Source organism: Setaria viridis, chromosome 7 (assembly GCF_005286985.2).
Source record: "Setaria viridis chromosome 7, Setaria_viridis_v4.0, whole genome shotgun sequence".
NCBI lineage: Eukaryota > Viridiplantae > Streptophyta > Magnoliopsida > Poales > Poaceae > Setaria > Setaria viridis.
Window position 1 is genome coordinate 24,542,770 of NC_048269.2, and position 26,004 is coordinate 24,568,773.

At 51.4% G+C, this 26,004-nt stretch overlaps 4 protein-coding genes and 1 long non-coding RNA gene across 5 annotated transcripts; 3 read left to right on the forward strand and 2 right to left on the reverse strand.

Annotated features, from left to right (window-relative positions):
* Positions 1-1,704: 1,704 nt before the first annotated feature.
* On the forward strand, positions 1,705-6,764 carry LOC117864437 (probable metal-nicotianamine transporter YSL12). Its single transcript, XM_072295078.1, has 6 exons — positions 1,705-2,193; positions 2,274-2,437; positions 2,536-2,633; positions 4,909-5,043; positions 5,218-5,407; positions 5,532-6,764. Exons 1-6 carry the CDS (start codon positions 1,716-1,718, stop codon positions 6,666-6,668), a joined length of 2,202 nt encoding a protein of 733 aa, XP_072151179.1. The 5' UTR covers positions 1,705-1,715; the 3' UTR covers positions 6,669-6,764.
* A 150-nt stretch (positions 6,765-6,914) lies between these two features.
* On the reverse strand, positions 6,915-8,823 carry LOC117864439 (large ribosomal RNA subunit accumulation protein YCED homolog 2, chloroplastic). Its single transcript, XM_034748548.2, has 7 exons — positions 8,543-8,823; positions 8,268-8,459; positions 8,041-8,130; positions 7,831-7,917; positions 7,629-7,709; positions 7,447-7,492; positions 6,915-7,350 (listed from the first exon to the last, which is right to left on the reverse strand). Exons 1-7 carry the CDS (start codon positions 8,702-8,704, stop codon positions 7,262-7,264), a joined length of 747 nt encoding a protein of 248 aa, XP_034604439.1. The 5' UTR covers positions 8,705-8,823; the 3' UTR covers positions 6,915-7,261.
* A 1,942-nt stretch (positions 8,824-10,765) lies between these two features.
* On the forward strand, positions 10,766-12,602 carry LOC117864440 (uncharacterized). The gene is made up of 2 exons (XR_011898761.1): positions 10,766-11,915; positions 12,007-12,602. It is a non-coding gene; the product is annotated as an uncharacterized lncRNA (long non-coding RNA).
* A 1,916-nt stretch (positions 12,603-14,518) lies between these two features.
* Positions 14,519-19,699, reverse strand: LOC117864438 (UDP-glycosyltransferase 82A1). The gene is made up of 2 exons (XM_034748547.2): positions 18,871-19,699; positions 14,519-16,886 (listed from the first exon to the last, which is right to left on the reverse strand). Exons 1-2 carry the CDS (start codon positions 19,373-19,375, stop codon positions 15,850-15,852), a joined length of 1,542 nt encoding a protein of 513 aa, XP_034604438.1. The 5' UTR covers positions 19,376-19,699; the 3' UTR covers positions 14,519-15,849.
* A 3,568-nt stretch (positions 19,700-23,267) lies between these two features.
* Positions 23,268-25,918, forward strand: LOC117864107 (uncharacterized). The gene is made up of 2 exons (XM_034748120.2): positions 23,268-24,232; positions 25,565-25,918. Exon 1 carries the CDS (start codon positions 23,322-23,324, stop codon positions 24,216-24,218), a length of 897 nt encoding a protein of 298 aa, XP_034604011.1. The 5' UTR covers positions 23,268-23,321; the 3' UTR covers positions 24,219-24,232; positions 25,565-25,918.
* The last annotated feature ends 86 nt before the right edge of the window (positions 25,919-26,004 follow it).

A 26,004-nucleotide genomic window follows, 5' to 3' on the forward strand; every position in this document is an offset into this window, starting at 1 on the left:
GAGCCGAGGTACGCGCGCGCCTGCGCCTCGCCGATCCGCCGCGCTGCTTTGATCTATGATGCGTGCTTGGACGAGGTGTGACCTCCGGTGCTGTCGTGCCAGCGATGACCGGCGGCGGCGGGTCGCGATGGTGGGGGCACTCCCTGGTGCCCTATGTATAGCAGTGCAGACTTGTGCTCTTGCATTCAATCAGAATCTTAATTTGCTTCACTCGAAGTTGCAGACATTTGTCTAGACCAAAATTGCTACATTGACTTTTTTCTCCAATGCTGTTTTGTGAGATTATCAAATGGCCGCAGCAATTCCATCTTAAGATAGTTGGCTACTTGGATTTACACATCCTGTGCATATCCGCCTTACAGTCCGAACAGTTGCTGTAAAGATTCCTCATTAGATCGGATGCAAGTTCAGTTGCAGGCATTGCAGTTAGAACTGCCGAAGTATGTCCGGCACAGGATTCTGAATCATGATGTCTGTCACTATTTCTGAATTCTGGCGAAGCACTACTCTTTTCACGAAGACAGGCGTGACTTTTCCTACCGTCCTCGCTGCGATCCAGGAAAGGTCGCCGATCATCCAAGATGTCTGTTTTTGAGCCTTCTCGCTGGATCACGGGTGGGCAATACTGATCCGTTCAGGGTCCTGAACAACTGCCGCCTGCCCAGCCCCTCCATCAACGCCCGTGTTCTCGTCGATAAGCTTGTGCTCTGCTGCCGCGTCCGCAGTGCCGGTATCACTGACGCGCCATTTCAGCTCCAGTGCCGCGCCATCTGCCGGAAGGCGCCGTCTAACCGCTTCGCCGGCACGGAGATGCAAAGATTTCGTTGTTGCGAATGGAAAACTTGCCATTTCAAGCGTTCAGTCCTGCCAAACTAGCATAGCAAGAGCCGAGCCACGGGCGCACCGCCAAATCGCCATCAGCCGGGCGCACCACACCCCCACGCGAACTGGATCGCTCCGAGGCTCCAGTGCATATATGTTGGTGGCCGTCTTGCAGGAAGGTCGAAGGAGACTGATCGGTGATCGCTGACGTTCTGGTGACTGAAGATACGCGCATAGGTTTCGATCGTAGCAGAGTGGAAATCGCGAAGCCATGGCGTCCGCTTACGTACCCGCGCAAGGTGGCGCCGCCCAAATTGCGACGAGCCCAGTGTGTGGTTGGGTTCTTTTTTTTTTTGGAGTTGGAGTTGTGTGCTTCACCGACAAGGCTGGGCTTTTGTTTGGTTCAATTGACAGTTCAGCCTGAACGGATCCCAGTCTGCACTCTGCAGCTACAGCAAATGAACGAGCTGATGAAAACAACCTCGCTGCAATCCTCGCCCCGGCGTCTCGGTTCCTCAGCTGCTTTGTTGCTTCTTGCGAGACCAAGAGTTGCAGCATTTGTCTTCACGTAGCTATGGTCCGCGTTTCACGATGCATAGCTCGCCGAAACTACTGGATGCTGCGGCCGGCTGACAATTATCAAAGCTTCAGGCTTCAGCTGTCAGGATTCCTGTAATTACGCACGAAAGGTGTCAGCGACAGCCGCGATGCGCCCATGGAAGGACAAGAACGTATGTCTTCCTTGCTGCAGCTAGCCATTTCCAGGCTCCTGGGTTGTTTGCTCCGAGGCTCCAGCATATATGTTGGCGACCGTCTAGTGCGTTGCAGGAAGAGGCTGACGTACTAGTTACTGAAGATCAATCAGCTCTTAGCAGAGTGGAACTCGCGAAGCCATGGCGTCCGCCTACGAGCCGGCGCACGGTGACGCCGCCGGTACCGGCGGCGACGTGGACCGGGGCGAGGTGAGGCAGAGGAGCAGCAAGCCGCAGAAGAAGCCGGGCACGGACATGGAGGCGGACGACGGCGACGAGGGGAGGGGCGCGGAGGCGGCGGGCGGCGGCTGCGAGGTCACGGACTCGATCGAGTGGGTGTTCGAGTCGGAGCCCGTGCCGTCGTGGCGGGAGCAGGTGACGCCCCGGGCCCTGGCGGTGAGCCTCCTCCTGGCCGTCGTGTTCAGCCTCATCGTCATGAAGCTCAGCCTCACCACGGGCATCATCCCCTCGCTCAACGTCTCCGCCGGCCTCCTCGGCTTCTTCTTCCTCCGCGTCTGGACGGCGCCAGTCAAGAACCCCGGCAGGCGGCCGTTCACGCGCCAGGAGAATACCGTCGTGCAGACATGCGTCGTCGCCGCCTACGGCATCGCCTTCAGCGGTAACGATACACCGCCAGCTCTGCTCGGATCAAAGCTTAAATTTTGGCTTTGACTTTCCGCCTTTGTACGCTGGGATCAGGTGGATTTGGGAGCTACCTGTTTGGCATGAGCGAGACGATCGCCGCCCAGGCAGCTGAAGAAAACAACGCGGATAACGTGAAGGAGCCCAGGCTGAGCTGGATGATCGGGTTCCTCTTCCTCGTCAGCTTCGTCGGTCTCTTCGCTCTCGTTCCCCTGAGGAAGGTGGCTTTGAATCTATTAGTAGCTAATCTTCCGATGCAAATGTTTTCTTGGATCACTGATCGGATCTGAATCTGAGAAAGCGACTGATTTTACTTCAGGTGATGATTGTTGACTACAAGCTCACGTATCCGAGCGGCACCGCTACTGCGCACCTGATCAACGGTTTCCATACACCAGACGGCTCTGAACGCGCCGAGTAAGGCCCAGTTTAGTTCCTTTTAGTCCATGGATCCATGATTGGATCCATGATTAAAGGTGGACTAAAGTGCTATTTGGTTCTTGAACTAAAATGAACTGAAGGCATTAAATGTTGTGGAAGGATTACCCTTTTGCCTTTGCTGCCCCTGGCGCCAAACTGGTGCTCTAGAGCCAAAAACTTGTAACTTAACTAGAAGCCCCTAGAACATCTTAATCATTGGGCTTTCGCTCTTCTTATTTGGAATTGTGGTTGTGTCTATAGTACTGCTTGTTCTCTTGCGACTGTTACTGCTCAAAGGACTTGCTATGAAGCCTTCTTCATCTGGTTCTTCACCCTCCTCATCACCCAAGCCCCTCATCACCCAAGCCTTGAGGTGTAGAACCTAGGATGCAAGAAGCTTGTCCATCCACTGTAACCCCTCCGAACATCTCTATAAGTTGTCCAACATATGTAGGCACATGCATGAACTTCTTGCATTTCTGAAAACCACAAACAAGTGGTCAGTTACATAACAATAATAAGAAAGACATAGAGCAGTACATTACATATAACAGAAAAGTAATTCGGTTACCTTTAACTCCCTTTTCCACCATGTTGTAGATGTTATGATACTACCATCAAGTCTTCAGCCTAGAGCAATACTAGTTTTCAACATATTCCAGAACAAGTACAAAGTCTTGCATTGTGTCCATCTCTTCAGTTGCCTAACAGAAAGGTTGAGTCCAGTCTTAAAAGAGACCTTGTCTCATGTTATTATAACTTTTACATAACATTGTTCCATTACAACAATTCACTGCCCTTATTTGCTCAACAGCAAGTTTACAGTAAATATGTGTGTTTTCCTCGAACCAATCGGTCCTATCATGAAGATTCTATTATAGAAAATGAAGTGTCACACTAGGCATTGCAATGACAATCTACTGGAGAAAAATGGAATGACAGAATTAAATGGACCTAACAGATCACAGGCAATCATCTACAATTTCATCTATCATATCATGACATGGTCAAAATGGATTCACATGATCATAGTGTTATTGATTCACAAGCATTCACTGGCTTCACAAGTATACACACATGGATTCATAAGGATACATACCCAATTACAGGATACAAAGCCAATTACCTGGGAGGATGTTTCAGAGGCGTCATCTTCTTCTTCATCACCGGCGTCAACATCCAGTGGATGCTCATAGCCGTGGTCTCCAGAGGAGGATGCACCACGTCCTTCTCCCAATCTTCCTCCCCCACGGCTCCCCCCTGAGCCCCCTCTGCCTCCACGCGTAGCGATGGCTCCTCCATGTCCTCCGCCCACTCTCCCTTCACCGGATGAGGCGGACCTGGACCGGCCACCACGCCCTCCGCCACCACGTGCTCCCACCCTGCCTCCAAGGGCCCGAGGAGGAAGATGATGCTCCAGTCCAACTTCCCCCCTATAGGAACTCCTAGTACGAGCCGAGATTGGGGAAGACGCCAGCCTCAGAGTTGAGGTCCAGGTATTCCATGTGGCGGCGGGGAGCGAAGAGGGAGGGGGCCAGCGGTGAGGCGAAAGGGCCGAAGTCATCTTCGTCCACATCGTCCGGGGGAGTGCGGAAGCTTCGGGTAGCGGATGAAGACGCCTGAGACAGGAACTCCCGGTAGTTGTCCATGGGTGCGGTGGTGGGGAGGGCCGGGTGCGGTGGTGGGGAGTGCCGGGACCGGCAGCGTGGGGACAAGAGGGAGGGGGCGGATTCGGCGTGGGGAGGTTCAGAACTGGTGGATCCGGCGTGTGGAGGTTCGGGGGTGGCGGATCCGGCAGGGGGAAGGGAACGAGCGGTGGCGGCGGTCGGAACCGGGAATGGAGGTGGCGAGCGGCGGGCGGCATTCGAGAGGGAGCAAGCGACGAGGAGACTGGTGGCAGGGGTGGGAGGGCGTGGCCGCCGGCATCGGGGAGGAGCCAGCGGGCGGGCGGCGTCATGGGGGAGGGAGCGAGCGGTGGATGGGTGGCGTTCAAGGGGAGACTGGCGGCGGGGGTGGGAGGGCGCGGGGGGTGGGCAGTAAGGAGTGTCAACCAAAGATTTTAGTCCATTTCAGCTGGGGTATGGTGGGCTAGAGGATTTTAGTCACCTTTTAGTCCTGGTGTTTGGGACTTTAGTCCACCTAAAGTGCTCATATTAGTCCAGATTTTAGTCCAAAGTAACCAAACATCCCTAGGTACTAGTACGGTGACATATGCTTAGACTGATTATTGCAGCCATCATCAGCTTCGTTCAACGATCACAATTTATTGCAGGAGCCAAGTGCGCACACTGATCAAGTGCTCCGTGGCCAGCTTCCTTTGGGGCTTCTTCCAGTGGTTCTACACGGCCGGGGAGGGCTGCGGATTCGGGCAGTTCCCTGCACTAGGCCTGACAGCTTATCAGAACCGGTATCTGAAAATTCACTGAAAACACGCCGCTGTTTTCCTTGTTTCTTTTTGTTTCGAAACCAGCGACTTACCCCTGTATTCAGCTCCTTCGATTCAGTTGTCACATGAAACCTTTTTAGATATAAAGGAGTTGTCACATGAAACTGAACTACTACACTATCTTCGTCTTGTCAGGTTTTACTTTGATTTCTCGACGACCTACATCGGTGCAGGAATGATCTGCCCGCACATTGTGAACATCTCAGTCCTGCTCGGAGGAATCCTATCGTGGGGAGTCATGTGGCCTCTGATAGCCGAGAAAAGAGGGAGCTGGTTTGGTGCTGAACTTTCAGACAGTTCACTCGAAGGAATGCAAGGCTATCGGGTACTAGTGTGCCTATTTGTCATCATCTGTTGAATATATCCTGATTCCTGATCATGTTAAAGAAAACAGGACTTCAAGGTGATGTTCGAATCTGATTTAAGCTAGGCTATCTGAACTGTTGCAGGTGTTCATTGCCATTGCCATCATACTAGGGGATGGCCTCTACAAGTTCGCCATGGTGCTCACGTGCACTGTCGCCGCGATAGCAGCGTCAACCGAGAAGAGGAAATTCTTCGGCGCGCTCCCCGTGAACAGCGACGACAGAACGATCTCCGGCAGCGGCGCCGCTCCCGAGACGCCGCCCTCGTTCGACGACGCTCGCAGGACCGAGTTCTTCCTCAAGGACCAGATCCCGACGCCGGTGGCGATCGGTGGCTACGTCACCGTCGCCGCCGTCTCCATCATCGCCGTGCCTCACCTCATCTTCCCGCAGCTCAAGTGGCACCACGTCCTGGCGGTCTACCTGATGGCGCCCGTGCTGGCCTTCTGCAACGCCTACGGGATGGGCCTCACGGACTGGTCCCTCGCGTCCACGTACGGCAAGCTCGCCATCTTCGTCTTCGGCGCGTGGGCCGGCAAGCCCCACAGCGGCGTGCTGGTGGGGCTCGCCGCGTGCGGCATCATGATGAGCATCGTGTCCACAGCGGCGGACCTGATGCAGGACTTCAAGACCGGCTACATGACGCTGGCCTCGCCGCGGTCCATGTTCGTCAGCCAGGTGGTCGGCACCGCCATGGGCTGCGTCGTCGGGCCCAGCGTCTTCTGGCTCTTCTACCGCGCGTTCGACGGCGTCGGCACGGAAAGGAGCGCGTACCCGGCGCCCTACGCCATCGTGTACCGGAACATGGCCATCCTCGGCGTCGACGGCTTCTCCAAGCTGCCGAAGCACTGCCTCACGCTCTGCTGCGTCTTCTTCGTCGGAGCCATCGCCCTCAACATGGCCAAGGACCTGGCGCCGAGGAAGGTGGCGAGGCTCATACCGCTCCCCATGGCGATGGGGATCCCGTTCTACATCGGCTCCTACTTCGCCATCGACATGTTCCTGGGGAGCGTGATACTGTTCGCGTGGGAATGGGTGGACAAGGCGCAGGCGGACGCGTTTGGCTATGCCGTCGCGTCCGGATTGATCTGCGGCGACGGGGTGTGGACTCTGCCGCAGGCCGTGCTGTCGCTTTTCAACGTGAAGCCGCCGATCTGCATGAAGTTTCTGTCAAGAGGTGTTAATTACAAAGTGGATGACTTCATTGGAACATTGTCTTAGAAACTCGGGGAAGAAGCCACCTTTCCTGCTTTCCACCAGCACACACTCTGTTCTGCATTGTCATGCTCCAATTAAGACTGAAACTGTTCTAGTACTACCCTGCATTGAGTATCATGCTCTAATTAAGACTGAAACTATTATACCCTGCAATGTGAAGCCAGTAAATGAAAAATTGTTATGGTGAACCACTTGGCAGTGGAAACGATACTGTAGTACAGGATTGTGCCAACAAGTATTTGTTTCAACTTTCAACGAAAACTAGATATCTTCACATTTATTATCTGAACTGGGTACAGTAAATTGTGTTACCCTGTATTTGAGTTATGAACATGACCGGTCAATGGCAAATCATACCCATTGATGTTTATTCTTTACATTACAAATGACTATCTTAGTCTCACAGATATACCATTCAGATCAGATAGCCAGTAGGTTACAAACCATCAATCTATCTTCTGATCGAAACAAGTGGTTGCAACTTTCAACTTGAATTCCAGCATCATTTTGGCAGTAGTACCCGGCATATGGAATGCACTGTATGTAGCATTGCAGGATGAAGCTCCATCTGTAATTCAGTAATGCACAGTACTAATTCACTTAGGAGCTTTATCCAGGGTTTTCTTTAGATCAAGGAGTTTTGACCACCTTTGGCTGGAAATCTTCTTTCTCTGGTTACTACCATCTGTGATTTTTGAAGATAAACATTATTGACAAGGATCTCTACAATTTCAGCATCACCAACTGAAAATAAGTGCACTTAATTTGAGCAAGCGCTTACTTTGCCATACGACCGTAGACTTTTCGCAGGCCTCTGAACAGGAGCTCTGCATATGATGTAAACATACTAATCAGCAACATAGCAGGTAGTTTCATTCCAAAAGGAAAAGGGGTAACATAGCAGGTAGTAATCCTTAATCAACATGGCATGCTGTAGGGTTGTTGTTAGGGCCATTGTTTCACCTTAGCCGATGCCGTTAATCGTACGGTCTCTTGGATTACCGAATCAAGATCAACTTCCTCTCCCGGTCTCACATAGATGACCTGTTAAAGGATGAAAGAAGCTGTAACAATATCCTCATACTGATGTGTGGATGCAGCTTCTGAAATTGAGTAACAAATACAGAAATGTGAGTAGTGCTGCTTCAGAAATCAGAACTCATACCGACGGATCACTATCGCCGAGATAAGGCAGCCCGCTCTGATCTCTTCTAGATGACGACAGAACCGTGAGATTGAACTGCTCATCGATCTGCAGAGTGCAGAGCAATAGCATGTCAGCGGTTCTATAATGTGATCTAATGCTGCTCCGGGTTATTGCAGTATTTTAAATCGTGTCATAAAACGAAGAAGATTTCAAGTGAGAGTACAGTACGTTTGTGCAGTAGGGCGAGGAGCAGGAATCGCAATTTTTTCTGAACGATGTCAGGACTCGCCCTTTTATTGACATCCCAAACTGAGTGTGCTGAAAATCAGGCAGCACAAATATCAGTTCCTCGTCTGCATACCTGCTGGACCTCCCTCACATCATGTTCTTCAGACACAGACACTGCAGGCTTCAGGAGAGAAAGAGCACTCACGCCATAAGCCAAGGCGATTTACCTGCTGAACTACAAGGTGCACGAGCACATCGGCGTCCCTCTGCCCGTCCTCGATAAGATCGTCCAGGTGCAGCTGCCGCATCGTCAGGTCGAAGTCGCTGCTCCACTGATCCCCTCCGCCGCGTGCCGTTCCCACGGAGACCAGGCTCTGCCGCGCGCCGCCGGTTCCCCTCCGGCGGCTCCTTCGGACGCCCTGGGATCGAGTCAAGCAGCACGGAATGAGCTGCGGCGGGATCATCCGAACAAACTGCCGTGGATGGACGCTACGCTATGCACCTGCGTGATTTGCACTTTCTTCAATGGCTCGTCGTCTTCAGTCGAGAGCTGCGCGTGAACGGCGAGGTTTCTGCATCGGGCGCCGCGGCTTCGGCTGCCTGGGAGCGGCGTCGTGGCCGGATTCGGCAGCAGCCTCAGCGCGTGGTTGCAAGCTCTCGCCATGATTTCCAGGCTTCGCAGTTCAGCAGAGCTGTGCCTAGGCTGCGCTGGCGCTCAAGGCCTGAAGCTGAAGATACTACTGTTAGCTTATCAGCTTATCGTTTGCTCCACCGTGGCCTCAGTGACATGTGGCGCTGGTTCATCAGTATGTTGGTTTTACGGCTTTACTCCTAGACGTAACGTAAGGCACTGAACTACACGGCGTCATAAATATCATTTTTGCGTCAAAAATATAACAATGATAATACATGGCAAAATTATTTTTCTATAAAGGTACAAATTGTTACAGCTTGAGTTTTACACCCAACTTCTCAACAAAAAAAAAAAGAGTTTTGCACCCAACCATCCGTTATTACAAGTTTAGCCAGTAGTTGAACGATAGTTGGGGGGAGAGAAGATGGAAAACAATTAAGCACAAATCCTATTAATAAGCATCCACCAAAAAGATTCCAGAAGACCTCCACAATGTGCAACACACCCGCTTCATCTTTTCCAGGACACTCTCAGGCTAATCTTTTCCTTCTTCTTCCTTCTCATTTTCTTCTTTCTCCTCTTCATGTCTCTCAATTAAGTTATAATCTTCACAATTATCACACGGCCATGTCTTTCTGCACTGTGCAAAGAGTACTTACTGCAATCACTTATGCACAATGCTCTATGCTCATATACGCATCACTCTTACAGCCTTACCTGATGAGTTCTGTCAATATCTTCACGAAATCTTCTCTGACATTATACACAAATTTCAGCTATCACCACTAACATATCCTCTGCTGACCATAAAAGGAATATCCCTTCTGCTGACTTTGTGTACAACCCTCATTTGCTATTGAATTTCTTGATTCAAATTTTCAGAGTCGACTGTAACTGTGTTTGCTGCTGTACCAAGTCATGGCTGACCAGCAAAACCAAAATCTGAACAACAAAGAGGCCAGAACTGAAGATATCGTGTGAGGATGATATGCAAGAATTTATCACCATATCATTCTTCAGTCTTCACTTACAATTGTCAATCACTTAGAGCATGCGGCTTGTTTGTGACATCTGTTGCTGTCATGAGATACCGTTTGTTATCTTTTGTTCATCACTTCTTGTACCCTGGTAATTCGACACAGACAAACCTGAAAGTTCACTTGGTTGCCTGAATTTCATACATCTTCTGAATTCTGATCATCAGTAACTCGGTACTGAAACTCTCGCTTGCACCAAAAGGAAGGCATGGCATTTGCGTATGAGAATTCTTTAGTAAATCCGGCATCTTAAATCCAAACTACTATCTGAATATTGACCCATCACATATTTTATTGCTCTCACATAGCCTTATATCCTCAACTCTGAATATTTGAGGAACTTCTTCTGAACCTCTTTAGTCTTTACACATGACCTCTGAAATCTACAGCCCAAACTCACATTTGCAAACCTGCACTTGGCGAGTAGTTCATAGGAGAAACATTTTATCCAAGTATCCAACGAAATACTAGCATCTCATCCAAGGATGAAACCTGACAATCTGTTGCAGTAGGGGTTTGTGATCAGGACAGCTTAGTTTGCTTCAGAAATAGTGATTAAGTTTACCGCGCGACAATGCATTGCCCGGTCGCCGCCTCGTCGTTCGTCGAGCTACGCCGGTTTCAATGCGCCATCACGTTCTCCAGGCGTCGCTTGCTCTCGACGCGCCGGCCTTGGGCAGCATCTCATCTCCCAACGAGGCAGGGCCGTTAGCGGTGGCGCATGAGGGGGTCAGATGGCGGCGGCTAGGCGCGTGAATTTCGATTGGGGCTGGCGGCGTGTCAAGGGATGTATGACGGCGCGGCGCGGGGGTCGCGGAGGAACGCAGTGGCGGCGCGGGGGTTGCGGAGGACGGCGGTGGCGGCGCAACCTCGTCAGCGCCTCAGAGGCTGACCGCCAATATTTGCAAAATACACCCCGGTTTTGGATCGCGATAATCGCCATCCGATTATTCACATATAAATATATAATCCTCTCATTTAGATCGCGATTAATAGTCGCGACCGAATATTTTAAAAAAGAAATCGGTAATTTGCACGGGACCTTCAAATTTACTAATAGACCTTGATATTTTTCAAAACAACCCTCTAATTCGGATCGGGTCGTCCCGTCCGGCAACAGCCGCCGTTGGCGGCCTGCCGCCATCCTCGCTACCTGAATCCGCAATCCCCATTCACCCTCCATCCAGCGGTTCGCCTCCCTTCGAGCGGAGAGGAGCGGAGCGAGCAGCTGCGAGGTTTGATTTCACATCGGGAGCCTGAGCATGACAACGGTCCGTAGCTGTTTGGCATGCGATCTGACTGATATGGTTGCACAAAGCTAAATTTCAATTCGACCGTCACGTCTCGACCACATGGTCGATCTGATCACCAGGCACCAGCTGCCCACCCACTTGCACATGGTAGTGCCCGCTGGTCCTTTATCTCTTCAGCAAGCAAAAAAGAACTCCCGTTCTCTTCTCCCTCTCCGTCAGCCCCACTGGAGCGGCGGCCCGATGGATGGGAGAGCGCGGCCATGCGGGTCGACTCCGCTCCGGATCAGCAACATGTGGCACAGCGTGGCGAGCGGCGAGCTCCCGTCGGGAGTCAGTTACGCGAGGAGCGAGCTCCCCGTGGAAGGTCCCCGTCGGGAGCCGGCGGCGACAGCACCAAGCTACCCGTCAGGAGCCAGCGGCACAAGGGCGAGCTCCCCATCGGGAGCGGCCCAACCTGTGCGAGAGCCGGTGAATCTGCTCATCTGGAGCAACAGATTTTTTTTTTCCTTTTTCCCTATCCCCTAATTTTTGTCCTAAATTTTGCTTCAAATATTTTCTTCACAATTTTTTCCTAGAGTTTGCTTCAAAATTTTTGTTGCACAACTTTACTTCAAAATATTTGTAAGTTTGGTTGCAAATTTTTGTTGAAAACATTTTGTTAAAGTTTTTTAATAACTTTTTCTCCGTAAACTTTTTTAATAACTTTTCTTAATTTTTTTGCAAATTTTGCTACTACAAAAGTTTCATTTGCAAATCTGTACGTCTGAATAAATTTATTCAAAATATTTGTCATAAATTTTGTATGTAAAAGTTTGTATATATTTTTCTTGTGATTTTAAAAATAAAATGATGACCTGTGTTGCATGTAGGCCTGGGGCAACGCGTCGGTTCGGACCGTTTGTCGGAGATCGACTTCCTCACAGGCGATCGTAAACTTGCGGTGACCATGTGGTTGCTACTCCATACCTCTATATTTAGGCTGAAACTGCTTGGTCTGGGAATTGGAATAATTGACTTTTTTTGTTGCTGGAATTTCATCTAGGGTAGGCGAGATAGCAAACATGGAGTGCGACTCTGTTTGGTGTTGTACTGCTGTACCAACTCCGGCGATGAGCCGGTGCCCGGTGATCGACCATGGCTGCTTCGAGTTGCTGCTGCGGCATGGCAAGCGAGGTAGGAGGAGGTGCAGCGAACGGCGTCAGTGGGGCACGGGCGGGTGGCCGAGATTCAGGGTGAGCCGCATGGATTGACCTGGTGTGCATGCCGCCTCACGCCGGCCAGTGCAGGGGAAGCCGTGAGCCCACTCGTGATGGTAGCTTTTTCAGGAATTCCGAGTTGAGCATCAATGTGGCAGTAAGCAGAGTTTCAAATAGAACTAGGGAGTTGTTGTTGGCTGGTCTCACAAAATGCTGCAACTGATTGAATGACATCTCAAAAATGAGTCCCAGTGCAAGCACAGCAACTGAACAAATTCCTGAAAACTGCCTACCCTCACAGATTGAGAAAACACAGCTACAGAGTGCCTTTTTTCTAACCAGGATTTGAAAATTTGTGTGGGAAATTAGCTCGTGTAATTTAGGCTGAAACTGCTTGGTTGGGGAGCTGGAATAATTCACTTATTTTGTTGCTGGAATTTCATTCGGAGTATACGAGATAGCAGACATGCAATGCGACTCTGTTTGGTGCTCTACTGCTGTACCAACACCGCGATGAGCCGGTGACCGACCATGGTTGCTCCGAGTTGCTGCTGCGGCATGGCAAGCGAGGTAAGAGGAGGTGCAGCGCATGGCATCAGTGGGGTGCGGGCGCGTGGCCAAGGTCCAGGGCGAGTCGCGTGGATCAGGGCCAGTGTGCATGCCGGCTAGTGCAGGGGAAGCCATGAGTCCACTGCCATTGCAAGTCGAAGTCCTTGTGTTTGTGTAAGCCGTGATGGTAGCTTTTTCAGGAATTCCAAGTTGGGAATCAACGTGGCAGTAAGCAGAGTTTCAGATAGAACAGTTGTGTTAGCTGGCCTCACAGATTGCTGCAACTGATTGAGTGACATGTGAAAAATGAGTCCCAGTATAAGCACAGCAACTGAATAATTTTTGAAAACTGCCTACCCTCACAGATTCAGAAAACACAACTGCAGAGTTCCTTTCTTCTAACCTGTGTGTGGAAATTAGCTCGTGCGGAGCACTGCAAATCAGAAACACATGTTGCTGTAATGCTCAGTTGTACTCAGGGAATTTGGTATAGACAAACCTGAAGGTTAAGGAATGGGCATGCGCATATGAGAATTCTTTAGGATCTCCAGCATCTCTAATCTAAATTAGGACGAGCTGACTGTTGATCACACGCATCACAATTTTTTCTGCTCCCATATCATCAACTATATAAGGAACTTCTTCACACGCATCACCATCCAAATTATTTACAAATAGATCCCGGATTGCAAAGTGCTCCCTGGTTCGGATCGGCAAGGACTGGATAGACCGTCGCCATCCTCAGCGAGGATTCCTCGTCACGAAATCATCATTCTCCGTTCGATCCCCTCCGATCGGTCCTCCGATCCGCTGCCTAGAGCAAGGACTAACAGGAAAAGAAATAAGATGTGTGGTTCTTCGCCCTCCAAGCGGAGCTGAGCGAGCAGCAGCGAGTTTTTTTAGTTGGAATGTTGCGATCCATTAATCACGATGTCCATCCAAATCGATGGGACAGTAAAACAGTTAGACTCGAATACATGGTCTAAAAATGCATTTCTGTCCATATACATCAATCTATACCTACTATTAAGTGAGAAACGTTTCTGCCCACTTTTTTTTAGTTCGGTCCAACTTCTATCATTGACGGGTGGACCCTTCCAGATGAATTATCAGTCCGCTGCCTCCCGTGCCCGTCGCTGCCCCTCCTCTCTTTTTCATCCATCCTGACACTCTCCCTCTCTCGTCCGCCGCCTGTTGCTCTGTTAGCCGTGCACCGTTGCTCCACCCCATGCCGGCAACCCAGCATCGGCCACCCCTGTCTCCGGCTGCGCCAGGGCTGGCGCCTGCAACCTCGCCAGCTTGCCCTGTCTTTAGCCCGCGCCGGTGACCTAGCACCGGACACCCCTGCCTCAGCCAGGGACCAGGTGGCCTCGCCTCGCCTAGCCTCACGCTAGCCGGGCGAGCCCCACCGTCATGTCCATCCGCCTCCCTATGTACGAGCATCTTGATGGGGGTGGCGGTGGCCTCGATGCGGCCTGAGGAAGTGGTGGTGGCCTCGATCCTCCCTGCGTAGGAAGTTGGAGGGGGGAATTGTTGATCTGGTGCTTTAATTTGGAGGAAGGATGGAGTAGCTGTCGATCTGCAGCTCTGCTCATGGAGAAAATGGAAGGAGCAGACAAAAATTGCAGGTGGCTTGCATCTCGCAAGGAAGAAGAAAGAGGGGAAAAAAGAGATATGGGCGTATATGGGCAGTCTCACACAGCTTTTGCCCCAACAACGAAGTATCGGTAATGAGATATTAGGAATCTGCGGAAGGAGATAAAGAATACGTGGAAACTAGAATGTAAATAATAAAAAAATATATGTAGATTCAGGCAAAGAAAAAAAATCACATGTTAAGCACGTTTCGCCATAGTAACGCACGGACATCTTGCTAGTAAATTAGAAATGTAGTCTTCTCGGGACGGAGGGAGTATCCATTTCTACAACTAAGCGCCATAGCAGCTAAAGTATGAGCAGCCATAGTACACTCCGGGGTAGAAAGTTACATGACATACATTAAAAGCAGAGTACGATTTGGATCTAATTTCTCTGAACGTAGTGCCCAGGCCCCAGATATTTGTCGGCCTATCAATCCCTGGCCAAGCCGGGGCAACGATGGATGGTACGACACAATTCAACAGACCAGCAGGCTGTACTGTCCAGACGGTACTTTTGTTTTTAGATATAAAACTCAGGCCGGTACTGGACGGCCCAGCCCGACATAAGTACATAACAGTCGAGAGCACGCGGCGTCTCAAGTCTAATCCCGAGCCCAAGTCGTGTCAATCAAAACGGTGGGAAAGCTGGATCGTACGGCCACGATCTAGATTGGGATTCCTGACCGCTCCTGCCTCCTGGCGGATGCCTGCTGCTGCGCTGCCTGATGCCTGGCAACAAATCTCGCTTCTGGCCGGTTGGCTTGGCGAGCACATGGAAAACGCCAGGCACCCTGGAATCCCTCGCCGTCGTGTCAGCGCAGCAGCTGGCCGCATCAGGCATCACCCATTCTATCTAGTAGTCCGCGGCGAGCACTAGCGGCCGGCCGTCGCTGCCTTTTGGCGCCCGGGTGCTCTCAGGTCTCGGTCAGTCGGTCACAACTCACAACTTCACAAATAAACAAGTGCGGAAGTGAAGTGCCCCTTCAATCTATTCGTAGTCCTTTACGCTTTTCGGCCTTCAGTAACAGCAGGATACACCCCACTCCGGCGATTCTTTTTTCTTGAGCATTTGGACGCGTCGGCCAATCCCCGTCTGATCTTTCTCCCGGAGGATATGGGATCATCATCATCATGCCCTAGCGAGTTACGTGCACGAGCCATGTCTATTTGTTGCCAGCACTTGTAAAAAGCGTGTGCATGCGTAGAAATCACGTTGCGACGGCGCCCAGGTTCCAGTTTCAACCACGTCGGAACGCCGGCCGCTGCTGCGATCCTATCCTGCGCGCACTGGACGAGCACTGTAGTTTTCACGGCCGGTTCTTTCCGATCTGCGTGCGTGGAGGAGTGGAAATGCACGCACCTTCCGGCCATCGGCGGCCGAACTTTCTGTCGGGGAGGCGACGGGTGAACGAATCCGGTTGCGGCGATACACGTTGCAGGAACCAGGCACTCCGGATGTGGAGGGAGCGAATTGAGAGTTTTGCATTGGCTCGTGTTCTTTCAGGGATGATGACAGTATATTTGCATCAGCAGCGGGTGCTCCCTCCTGACCTCGTCCACGAACGACCCGACGTTCCGGTCCGCCGCGCGCCTCGCCTCCGCCGCCACGACGCGCTCCCTCAGCGCCCGGACCTTCTCCCGCAGGCGCCTCCCCTCGCCGGCGTCGTCCATGACCCTCCCGATGCTGCCGCTCACGTCGCCCCACGTCATGCCGCCGGCTAGCCTGAGCCCGATCCCCCACGGCCCCGTGATGTAGGCGCAGTTGATGAACTGGTCCCCGGACACCGGGTAGCACAGCAGGGGCACCCCGTGCCGGATCGCCTCCAGCGTGGAGTTCCAGCCGCAGTGGGTGAGGTAGCACCCGACGGCGCCGTGCCGGAGCACGTCCTCCTGCGGCGCCCAGTCCACCACCTTGCCCCGCCCGGCAGCGGCCACGCGCTCCGCGAAGTCCTCGGGGAGCCCCGCGCGCCAGGAGGGGTCGCGCTTGAGCGCCCACAGGAAGGGCCGGCCCGTGGCCTCCAGCCCCAGCGCCAGCTCCCGGACCTTGTCCGGGCCGATCGACCCCACCCAGCTGCCGAACGAGACGTACACCACCGACCCCGCGCGCTGCGCGTCCAGCCACCCGATGCACGTCGAGTCCGCGCGCCACATGCTGGGGTTCTTGCCGTCGTTGTTGTTGCCGCACGGCGGCTGCTGCTGCTGATGCTTCGTGCCGCCGGGGAGCAGCGCCGGCCCAACCGGGAGGACCTGCGGACTCTGCCGCGCGAGGCGGTGCACGTCATCACCGGCGGCAACGCCGGCCTCGCCCGGGAAGGAGTTGACGAGGACCCAGCGGAAGCTCCTGGCGCGGTGCAAGTTCTGGAGCCAGAAGGCGAACCGCGACCTCTGGGTGGCCGAGTCGCCGACGAGCCACGGTAGCTCCCCGGCGCGGAGCTCCACCTGCGCAGGGAGGATCTTGAGGCCCCGGATCATCTGGTCGCCGGCGTCCTGCTGCTCATCGTCGCCGTCGGACGAGTCGCTCGACGAGATCGGTGTACCTTCACGTCACGAAAAGAAAAATAACACGAGCTGTTAGTTCAGGGGAACAGAAAAGACGGCGATAAAGTACATGGTAACCGTGCAAGGTTCCTAGGTACTATGCGACGACGTGCTCGATCGCGACGATCTCCGCGCGTGTCGCGAGGCACCGGCCGCCGCCCCGTCACCTTCGGTTCCGCACCGCACGTGTTCAGTTCTGGGCCAATCGCATGGGGAGTTGAGGACCAGAACGTGTTCAGCTGTCTTCTTCCGTCCGTCCAGAATCCAGATGCCCGAGTGCTTGCAATTCCCGGACTGATACTGTGCCATTAGACTACTACTAGTAGGAAGATTATACATCTAGAACTCCCCATTTGGGGCCATGTCGTGCAGATCAGGGTCAGGACCACACTTTGCTCCTCGTGGCACGGCTAACTCCGATCCGTTTCTTTCTGCATCATGGCCACCGAAGCACCGAGAATCGTGCTGGCTCCAAAGGGGACGTGGAGATACTCCTATTTGGCATCCTCTTTTTTGTCTGTGACCGAATTATTCTTCGCTATCCACTCCGAGACGCATTGCAGGAGATCGTGCCGGAACAGAATATTTTTCAAAATCTCAGCACGAAAAGGAGTACTTTTAAAAACGAAAAAAAATCATGCTGGACCTGTAAGGAAAGGTAGGAGCACATCACGTGTCGACTAGCGCTGAGGGAGATGAGTCAACTTTTTTGCGAGATGTGGATGTGATCCTGCTGGGCCAAAACTGAGCCGGAGGCGCACCTCAAAAATGGCAGAAAAGAACGTGGGTCTGGCCCAGCCAGTCAGATGGATGGATGGACCGGATCCGATCCAGAGTGAGTGGTTGGGTGGATGGGGCCGACGCCAAAAGGATGACGGAAAAGGAAAGATCGGGTCCCTCACTCTCTCGCCCGGCTCGGCTGTCGCAAGTCGCAACGCCTGAGCTCAAGGAGGAGAAGGTAACAAGCTTGGCAAGTCTAATCATGCGACGTGCCACTCCACATCAGCTTTAAAGCTAGCGAGTGATTGGGTGACGCAGCTGGCAGGAACATTGTAAGCGTACGAGTGGTACTTCGTACTTCTATTGTCACATGCTCCAGTTGGACGTACCACTCAAAACTTTTTGAAATTTTATAAGACGAAAAAAGTGCTACCCTCCTATCTGAGTTTAAAATACTGGGTATAGGACAAGTTAATTAGTTTGTTTTTCTTTGCTCCTTTAACAAGATAATAAGTCTACTTTTGAACTAATTAGCTTGCCCTAGGCATAGATTTTAAAAAGAGTTAGACTGTTATGGTGTGTGTGTGTAATGACATGCATTTGCTCACATTATTCTTTTGCTAACATTACTCTCTAGAACAAAACTGCAGGCTCGCATGCCTAGGGTTAACAAAGAAGCAAACCTTTTTTTTAGAAGAAGACAGACTTACTTTGTTCATTTTTGTTAAAGCTTATACCAATTTCCACTTGTTCCGTGGTGGATATACACTTCTGATTCTTTATATTACTTTGCGATGTCGGGCAGATTATGTTAGTGAGTGGAAATCCCAGGTGAAAATAAAGGAAAGAGGGAACACTTTTATCCGAGGAAAGTTATGTGGCAACTACCTGAGATGGAGTTTGCGCAAAAATTAAAACGAGGGGGGTTTCTCCTAGACAATGCATGGAAAACTTTCTACGTTCCTAGGAAGCCTTTGTATAGCACTAGTCGGAACCTATGATTCAGGATCGTGCCTCCCGGCGGCACAATCCAGATTCCAGAAGGATCTCAACCAACAGTTGTTTCATGCATGAAGCTAGCCCTGTGGTCAGCTCGCTACCATGCCAAGCATATGCACAGGTGAACGAAGGAACTCAATTGTTTTTAGTTTCCTCCATCGCAAGGTCAACTCTAGCATGTTACATGTCCGGTGCAACTCGGAACAAGGAAGCTGTAAGGCGCGTGCGTGCGGGACTGCGAGTATGCGTGTTATTATATCGTACCAGATTCCGAGATGAGGCCCTTCTCGATGAGCTCCGGGATGGCGGCGACGATGCGGTAGCTGGCGAGCATCGCGGGCCAGAACCCGACCGCCGGGACGCCGCAGCGCGTGGCGACGGGGACGGCCCACGACGCGAGCACGTCGACGACGACGCAGGCGACCGGCGGCCTGCTGCGGGGCGGCGAAGTGAGCATGCGCTCCAGGTGCGCGGGCATGTGGTGCTCCATGGCGTGCACGATGACGGCGAACCCCGGGGCGGCGTCGGAGCCGGAGCCGTCCTCGGCGATGCCGCTGGGGATGGACGCGAGCGCCACCCCGCCGCAGGCTGCTGCCGCGCAGCCGCCGCCGGAGATGCGGCGGTGGATGAAGTCCGGGACGGCGACGGTGGCCGCGACGCCGTGCGCGGCGAGCGCGCGCGCCAGCTGCAGCATGGGCGTGACGTGGCCCTGCGCCGGGAACGGCACGAGCAGCACGCCCGGGTGGGTAGTCACCGCCTCGGCCCCCATGCGGACGTCTCGATCGATCAGCGTCGTCCGTGAACGAAGGCTACGGCCTACGGAGGGGGGTTTCCTTTGCTGGCTTCACCGTGGTCTGGGATTGGCGAGGCACCGAGCGCAGCGTGCGCGAGGTTTTATAGCCGCCGCGCCACTGTCCGGCTGGCTCGCTCACCTTCCCGTTTGTTTAGTGGGGGCTTAGGGGCTTTCCAACCTCTTCTATCCGAGGCAGGTTACGCTAACGAGTTGGCATACATCTCATCAGGTATGGTAGTGTGTCGTATAGCGCGGCCTCCCGCCCGTGTCGCCCCCAGGTGATTCGAAGATTCGTCGCGGGCTTTTTTGGTCGCGCTCGCGTTCCCTCCCGTGTCCGGCGGCGACCACGGCGAGCCCTAGCTAGTCGCCGGGCGGTAGCTCGCAGCACGCGCGCGCGTGGCTCGCCGAGGGCGTGAAGCATGTGTGCCGACTGCCGAGTTGTAAATTACTGCTCCTTTATATTAGAAATTTAGGCATTTTACGGTATATATTAATTCCGAATATTATTAAGTAAATCATGATTATTGTGAAGGGTTCAGAACATGTGCAAGTATTTATGTTTAACATAATTTAATCATGAACAGAATGGAACAAAAGAACCAGAAAAGGTTTAGAGTGTACTCAGGGGTAGGACCATTGTCGGAGGCAATGGGTGTGCCGTTCCTAGAACTGGAAGTATCAGACATTGTGCTTTCCTGAAACTTCAGTTCGAGCTGTTCGATATAGTCGATCAAAGTCGATGCAGTGATGATTTAGTGCAGCGTAGTCCCTCGGACGGCCTTCGGGAAGTAGTAGGACATAGTCGTTCGCAGCGAGCAGTCGCGCAGAAGATGCGCTCCCTCGCAAGCTTTGTGCGCGCAGAGGCTTGTGACGGAGATGCGAAAGTAGCAGCGGGCAACAACAAAAAGGGAAGAGAGAGTGGTTTATCTGTGTGCGTTAATCAGGGGGTGTTTGGATCCTCAGGCTTTAGTTCCTGTCACATCGAATGTTTAGCTACTAATTATGAGTATTAAACATAGACTATTTACAAAACCAATTGCACGCTAAACGGCGAGACGAATCTATTAAGCCTAATTAGTCCATGATTTGACAATGTGTTGCTACAGTAACCATTTGCTAGTGATGGATTAATTAGCCTTAATAGATTCATCTCGTCGTTTAGCCTCCATTTGTGTAATTAGTTTTATAATTAACTCATATTTAGTTCTTCTAATTAGCCTCCGAATATTCGATGTGACACGGACTAAACTTTAGCTCCAGAATCCAAACACCCCCTCAAAGTATGAGCATCTTTTTATAGACATAATTCAACGAACTTGGACACGGTTGATAACCATTAACCAGCCATCAGTTACTAGTAACCTCCAGCCGTTACTAGTCATTGGTGACATAGCATCAGTTATTAGCTATCAACTCGTGATTAAAAACTGCAAAACCGGACCAAATTCAGCCCACACATCACCGCGCCGCGCTGCGGCACGGCGAGTGAGCCTGCGTGGCATCCTTTCTCTCTTCCTCAACTTCTCAATTAGTGGACAGATAGTCCAGGTTAAGGTACTCCTTAACCTATTTATGATTAACCAATTTAACCACCTAGCATTAATCGTGGGTCTTGAGATTAAATGAAATAAATAGATCTAGCTCAAATATTCCGACACTCGATTATATATGTCAGCTGTTTGAATCGGACATGGCTTGAGTCTTACTCAAAGAAATTCGTACTCGTCTTGTCGTGGAAATTGCACGGACGCAGGGGATGTTAGGTGGTCAGAAGCACCTGGCCTGACCCCCGGCGGCAGAAATCGATCAAAATACAAACACTGCCTGTTACTGCCTATTTACGCAAGTGTACAGATCCCCGGGCGTGTTCGGATCCACGGTTTGCAGTGTTCATGCTGTGTTAGTACTGGCCAATCACGTCTCTGTTCTGCATTTACGCGGGGCAATGCAATTTGCCACGAGGAGGACAGGCGGCTGATCATGACCAGCGGGGAGCTCGATGTGTCAACTTAAAATAGCAAGCCACTACATGCGTGCCATATCGAAAGGACCACAGGCCCGGTGGAATTGCGCTCGTGCCAGACTGCAAGATGAGCCTTTCCGCTTTGCCGATGGGACCGGGGTACGGGAAATTGCCAGATTATGTGGTCGGAGCTCGGTCTGTGCTCCCTTGCTCAGGCGCCACTGTGTGCCGACCACCGCAGCGTCATCCCCATGCAAAATCCTGCTTATATATAACTCGCTTTTTGCCGTAGGTCTGGCTGTAGGCTAGCTCTGTGCAGTGTACGTAGCCTTTGGAGAAAAAGATCGAAACGTGCTTAAACGAAGCGGACTTTTCGAAGGGAGTGTATGTGGACGTATGGTTAAGCATATGCATCGAGACAGATAAGGCTGTTTCCGGAAAGGAAAAGGGGCTAGCGCGACAGATAAGGCCGTGCAGCGTGCATGAAAACACACGTGTGAACATGACCGGCTCACAGTCTCGGTGAACTGGATGCTAGCACGCTGCTGTCATACTCATACGGTTGAGTTCAAACCCTCACTTTCGCATCCGTAAGGAATATACTGTGTCAGGTTTCTTCTTATTAAAGCTCTGAGCATGTGTACATGTCGTCAGGAAGTTCTTTTCTCCTTTCACGGACGTGTCCGTGTCCAAATCCGGTCATGAAACGAGGCGATATGTGCTGATCACTATTGCACGCTGTACTACACTACTAGCACCGGCGACGTAGCGCGAACACAAACACCGGAAAAATTAACAGGCGAGAGCCGACTAGTTAAGGCGGACGGCTATGTTCATCCGTTTGATGAATTGATTGGACGATCGTTCTCGTTCATTAGCTTAAAAGACGTCACTGAAACTGCTAGAAAAATGTAAAGCGTTCTCTTCCATAAAATGGCAATCGGGCAGAGATGCGCCTGCCCAGTGCCCACTTTCATCGTGCTGCTACATTTGCAGCAGTGGGCATTGGCCCGTTGCTGTGCAGCAGTACAAAGGCCCTTTTTCCTCAAGGAGAGAACCATATTGGCCACTTGTTAGCAAACACATTACAAGTGTGCGCAGACATCCTTGAGCCTATGGAGCTGAGAAATATATTTGCCTAAGGTGTTTGGTTCACGCCACACTTAGCAAACTCTATCCCATATGCAATACACTTTATTACAATACCTTACATAAGGCATGGTTAATAAATTGCTAGCCACACCTTAATTGAAGTACGGCAAAAGTTATGGTAACTAGCCAAACACGGTGGGTCTACTAGTTCTGTATCCCTCAACTTGGGAGCCGCCAAGACCACAACTCTCAACTTTTGAAAGTGTCGCGATACACTGTATTCACCCACATCATAGCGATTTTGACTGATGTGGCAAGGTTTTTGAGCACACATCGTGATATGGACATCTAACTTCAGCGTTAGTGAGCACTCATCACACCATGAATGTCATGTCATGATCGATGTAGAATTGTATATGGAAACCCTCTTTCATCTCTGCCTCATCTTTTTAATGCCATATATATCAACAATTTATTCGGCAAAAACTATTTGATTGAAGATCATTTATCACTTGTTCACTGTTCACATGCCTCGTCCAACAAGTTTGGCCGGCCCAGATCCGACTGGACCAACCAACCTCGCTCGAAGCGACCGAGAGAGGCCCAATCTCTTTTCCCAAAGGGCCCAATCTTCTCCTATGGGCCCAACCTCTCTAGCGAGGGAACCGAAAAGGCCCAGCCCACGAAAAAACCCAAACCAATGACAGCCTCACCCACCTCCCTCATTCCGGTCATTCTGTCCCCCTACCTTGCGGTTGCGGTTATGTGAATAGTGCCCACAAGATTTGATCCTCCACCGTCTCACTCTCACCTTGTCCTCCCCCCGCTCCCCACCATGGCTCCTTTTGGATCCCACCCTACCCCACCATGCGCCCCCCTGGCCCCACTCGTCTGACTCTACCCCCTACCTTCCCGTCCCGGCCTCGCCTGGTCACCGCCGCGCCCAAACCCAATCCCCTAAACCCTAGCGCCGCCGCCGCCATGCTGCGCCGCCTCGCCGCCGTCGCCCCGCGGGCCTTCTCCTCCTCCTCCTCCCCGCACGCGCCGCCTGCGGCGGCGTCGGGCTACACCCCGCGCCGCGAGTACGGGCTGGTGCCCATGGTGATCGAGCACACCTCCCGCGGGGAGCGCGCCTACGACATCTTCTCCCGCCTGCTCAAGGAGCGCATCGTCTGCATCCACGGCCCCATCTCCGACGACACGGCCTCGCTCGTCGTCGCGCAGTTGCTCTTCCTCGAGTCCGAGAACCCCGCCAAGCCCGTCCACCTCTACATCAATTCCCCCGGCGGGGTCGTCACCGCGGGCCTCGCCATCTACGACACCATGCAGTACATCCGCTCCCCCGTCACCACGCTCTGCATCGGCCAGGCGGCCTCCATGGCCTCGCTCCTCCTCGCCGCGGGGGCGCGCGGGGAGAGGCGGGCGCTGCCGAACGCGCGGGTCATGATCCACCAGCCCTCCGGCGGCGCGTCGGGGCAGGCCTCCGACATCGCCATCCACGCCAAGGAGATCCTCAAGGTGCGGGACCGGCTCAACAAGATCTACGCAAAGCACACGGGACAGGCCATCGACCGCATCGAGCAGTGCATGGAGCGGGACATGTTCATGGACCCGGAGGAGGCGCACGATTGGGGGCTCATCGACGAGGTCATCGAGCACCGCCCTGTCTCGCTTGTGTCTGATGCTGTTGGCGGTGATCCGCCGAACCTCGGTGGAGGCGGAAATGGGGAGAATAAGGGAGCGGAGGAGCCATCATCGGCGTGATGGATTGTCACAAGGTGCAATCCTTTTTGCGTTTCCTTTAGCTGTCCTGTTGGATTTAAGGTTTCATTCATACATGAGGTGAATAACTTAATTTCCTGGCTGCTTGGGCTTATCCAGTAGCTACACTGTTGTTTTGCTACTTGGATTAATCTGTTGCTGATAACGAATGCTACGTGGTTTTAGCCTTCATCTGTGGAAAACTGATGATAGATGCATTGTTAAAGGCTTAAAGTGTTTGTCTGGATTCAATCAGTTCTGTTTATAAAGGATAAAAATCAGTAATCACAACCTCGCAACATTGGGTTGCATTTTGTACTGGCCCTGATTTGGAGTACCATTTCATGATTATCATTGCACATTCCCTGGTGTTTCTAGTTGTGTTTTGACTTTGAGCATTATGCGATGTTAGTATTTCAAGTAAGTTCTATAATTCATCAGTACTCTGTCATCCTCTAGAGTTTTTCTTCCACTTGTTTGGTGCATGTCACTTGATAGTTTTTTTTTTGAGGGGCTGAGTTCAAATACAGTTTTCTATCTATAACTGAGTGAGCCTCTCATTTAATTTCTTCTGGTAGCACAACTGGATACTCAATTTTCTATGTTAGAAACTGGAAGTGACCCCGACATATAATAGTAGTCAACCTTTAAACTGAATCTCCTATGTACGAATATTTCTGTGCTGTCCTTGTGATATGCCAGTATGACACATGAAGCTGAGCGTAGTGCTGTTATATCGACCAAATGGTTAAAGTCATCCAATATTTTGATAAACTGGAATGGAGCTAATGCATGTGTGTACTTTGAGTATAGTTTCCCTGTTGCCTACAATGCCTGTATTAGTGTAACAGACTATTACAGGTTTTGGCAGTTTTAGGCTTAGTAGGGCCTCCTTGTTCCTAGGACCTTGCACTGATAAAACTGCATATCACTGAACGAACAATCTGAGGTACTGACAGCAATATTTGTTTCATTTAGGGCTTAGATCGTGTCCAATAGTTCCATCTAATCCTGATGTTCATAGCAAGACTCAAGGACATTTCTAAGAGCTCTTTTAAAGAGCATCCTTTAGCTCATGTATGTCTTCATAGCAGCCTGCATTTTAAGTTACCTTTCTTTTGCTTAGTCTTCTCATTACAACTACTATGAGCTCCCTTATCAGTTGACATGTGTACATTTGGATTCATAATACATGAACACCACATCCTTTAAAAATCTGAAATTACTATCTTTTAATATCATTAATGTCTTGCCTTCTTGTTTGCTTTTACCTTTTTGTAAGGACTAAGTGCTGTTTGGCAGATAGAACAGTTGAACTAAAACACATCAACTCCATGATGTTATTGCAGGAATATCTGAGCACCCAACTAGATGTTCAATTCGATTGATGATTTATGCCTAGAGTTCCAGATGGATGATGTGTGCTTGATTCTGGTCTTGTGAGCTGGAGATTTTAATGGGAGTTTTCAGCGGTCAATATAACATAAAAGCTGAATCCTGACCACTGATAGGAAGCATAGTACATTTTAAATCTGCCATTTCTGATTCTGTTTTGAGCGCCAGGGCCTACATTACTGCTTGCTGCTTTGTTGTTCCTGAGCACCTAGTCTGAACAATCTTTTCCTTTTTTAGCCTCTAATGCTTTGATTTCTGAATCTGTACTTTGTTTTGACATTCATCACGCAACCCAAAAATTGAGTGCATCGCTTGTTTGTGTTGCTTCGATCTTCTGTTGGGGCAGTTTTCCACACTGTTCTGTGGATGATGAGACATTTGTATCTTTTGGTTA

Bases quoted from the DNA above. Each gene is read 5' to 3' on its own strand.
- LOC117864437 (XM_072295078.1), top strand. From the start codon at position 1,716: ATGGCGTCCGCCTACGAGCCGGCGCACGGTGACGCCGCCGGTACCGGC. The intron at 2,438-2,535 runs GTGGCTTTGAAT...ATTTTACTTCAG, and splicing joins CTCTCGTTCCCCTGAGGAAG to GTGATGATTGTTGACTACAA. The intron at 5,044-5,217 runs GTATCTGAAAAT...TCGTCTTGTCAG, and splicing joins CTGACAGCTTATCAGAACCG to GTTTTACTTTGATTTCTCGA.
- LOC117864439 (XM_034748548.2), bottom strand. From the start codon at position 8,704: ATGGCGAGAGCTTGCAACCACGCGCTGAGGCTGCTGCCGAATCCGGCC. The intron at 8,131-8,267 runs GTAAATCGCCTT...CCTGATTTTCAG, and splicing joins TGCACCTTGTAGTTCAGCAG to CACACTCAGTTTGGGATGTC. The intron at 7,351-7,446 runs GTAAGCGCTTGC...CAAAAATCACAG, and splicing joins GTCTACGGTCGTATGGCAAA to ATGGTAGTAACCAGAGAAAG.
- LOC117864438 (XM_034748547.2), bottom strand. From the start codon at position 19,375: ATGGGGGCCGAGGCGGTGACTACCCACCCGGGCGTGCTGCTCGTGCCG. The intron at 16,887-18,870 runs GTACGATATAAT...CGTGACGTGAAG, and splicing joins GGGCCTCATCTCGGAATCTG to GTACACCGATCTCGTCGAGC.
- LOC117864107 (XM_034748120.2), top strand. From the start codon at position 23,322: ATGCGCCCCCCTGGCCCCACTCGTCTGACTCTACCCCCTACCTTCCCG.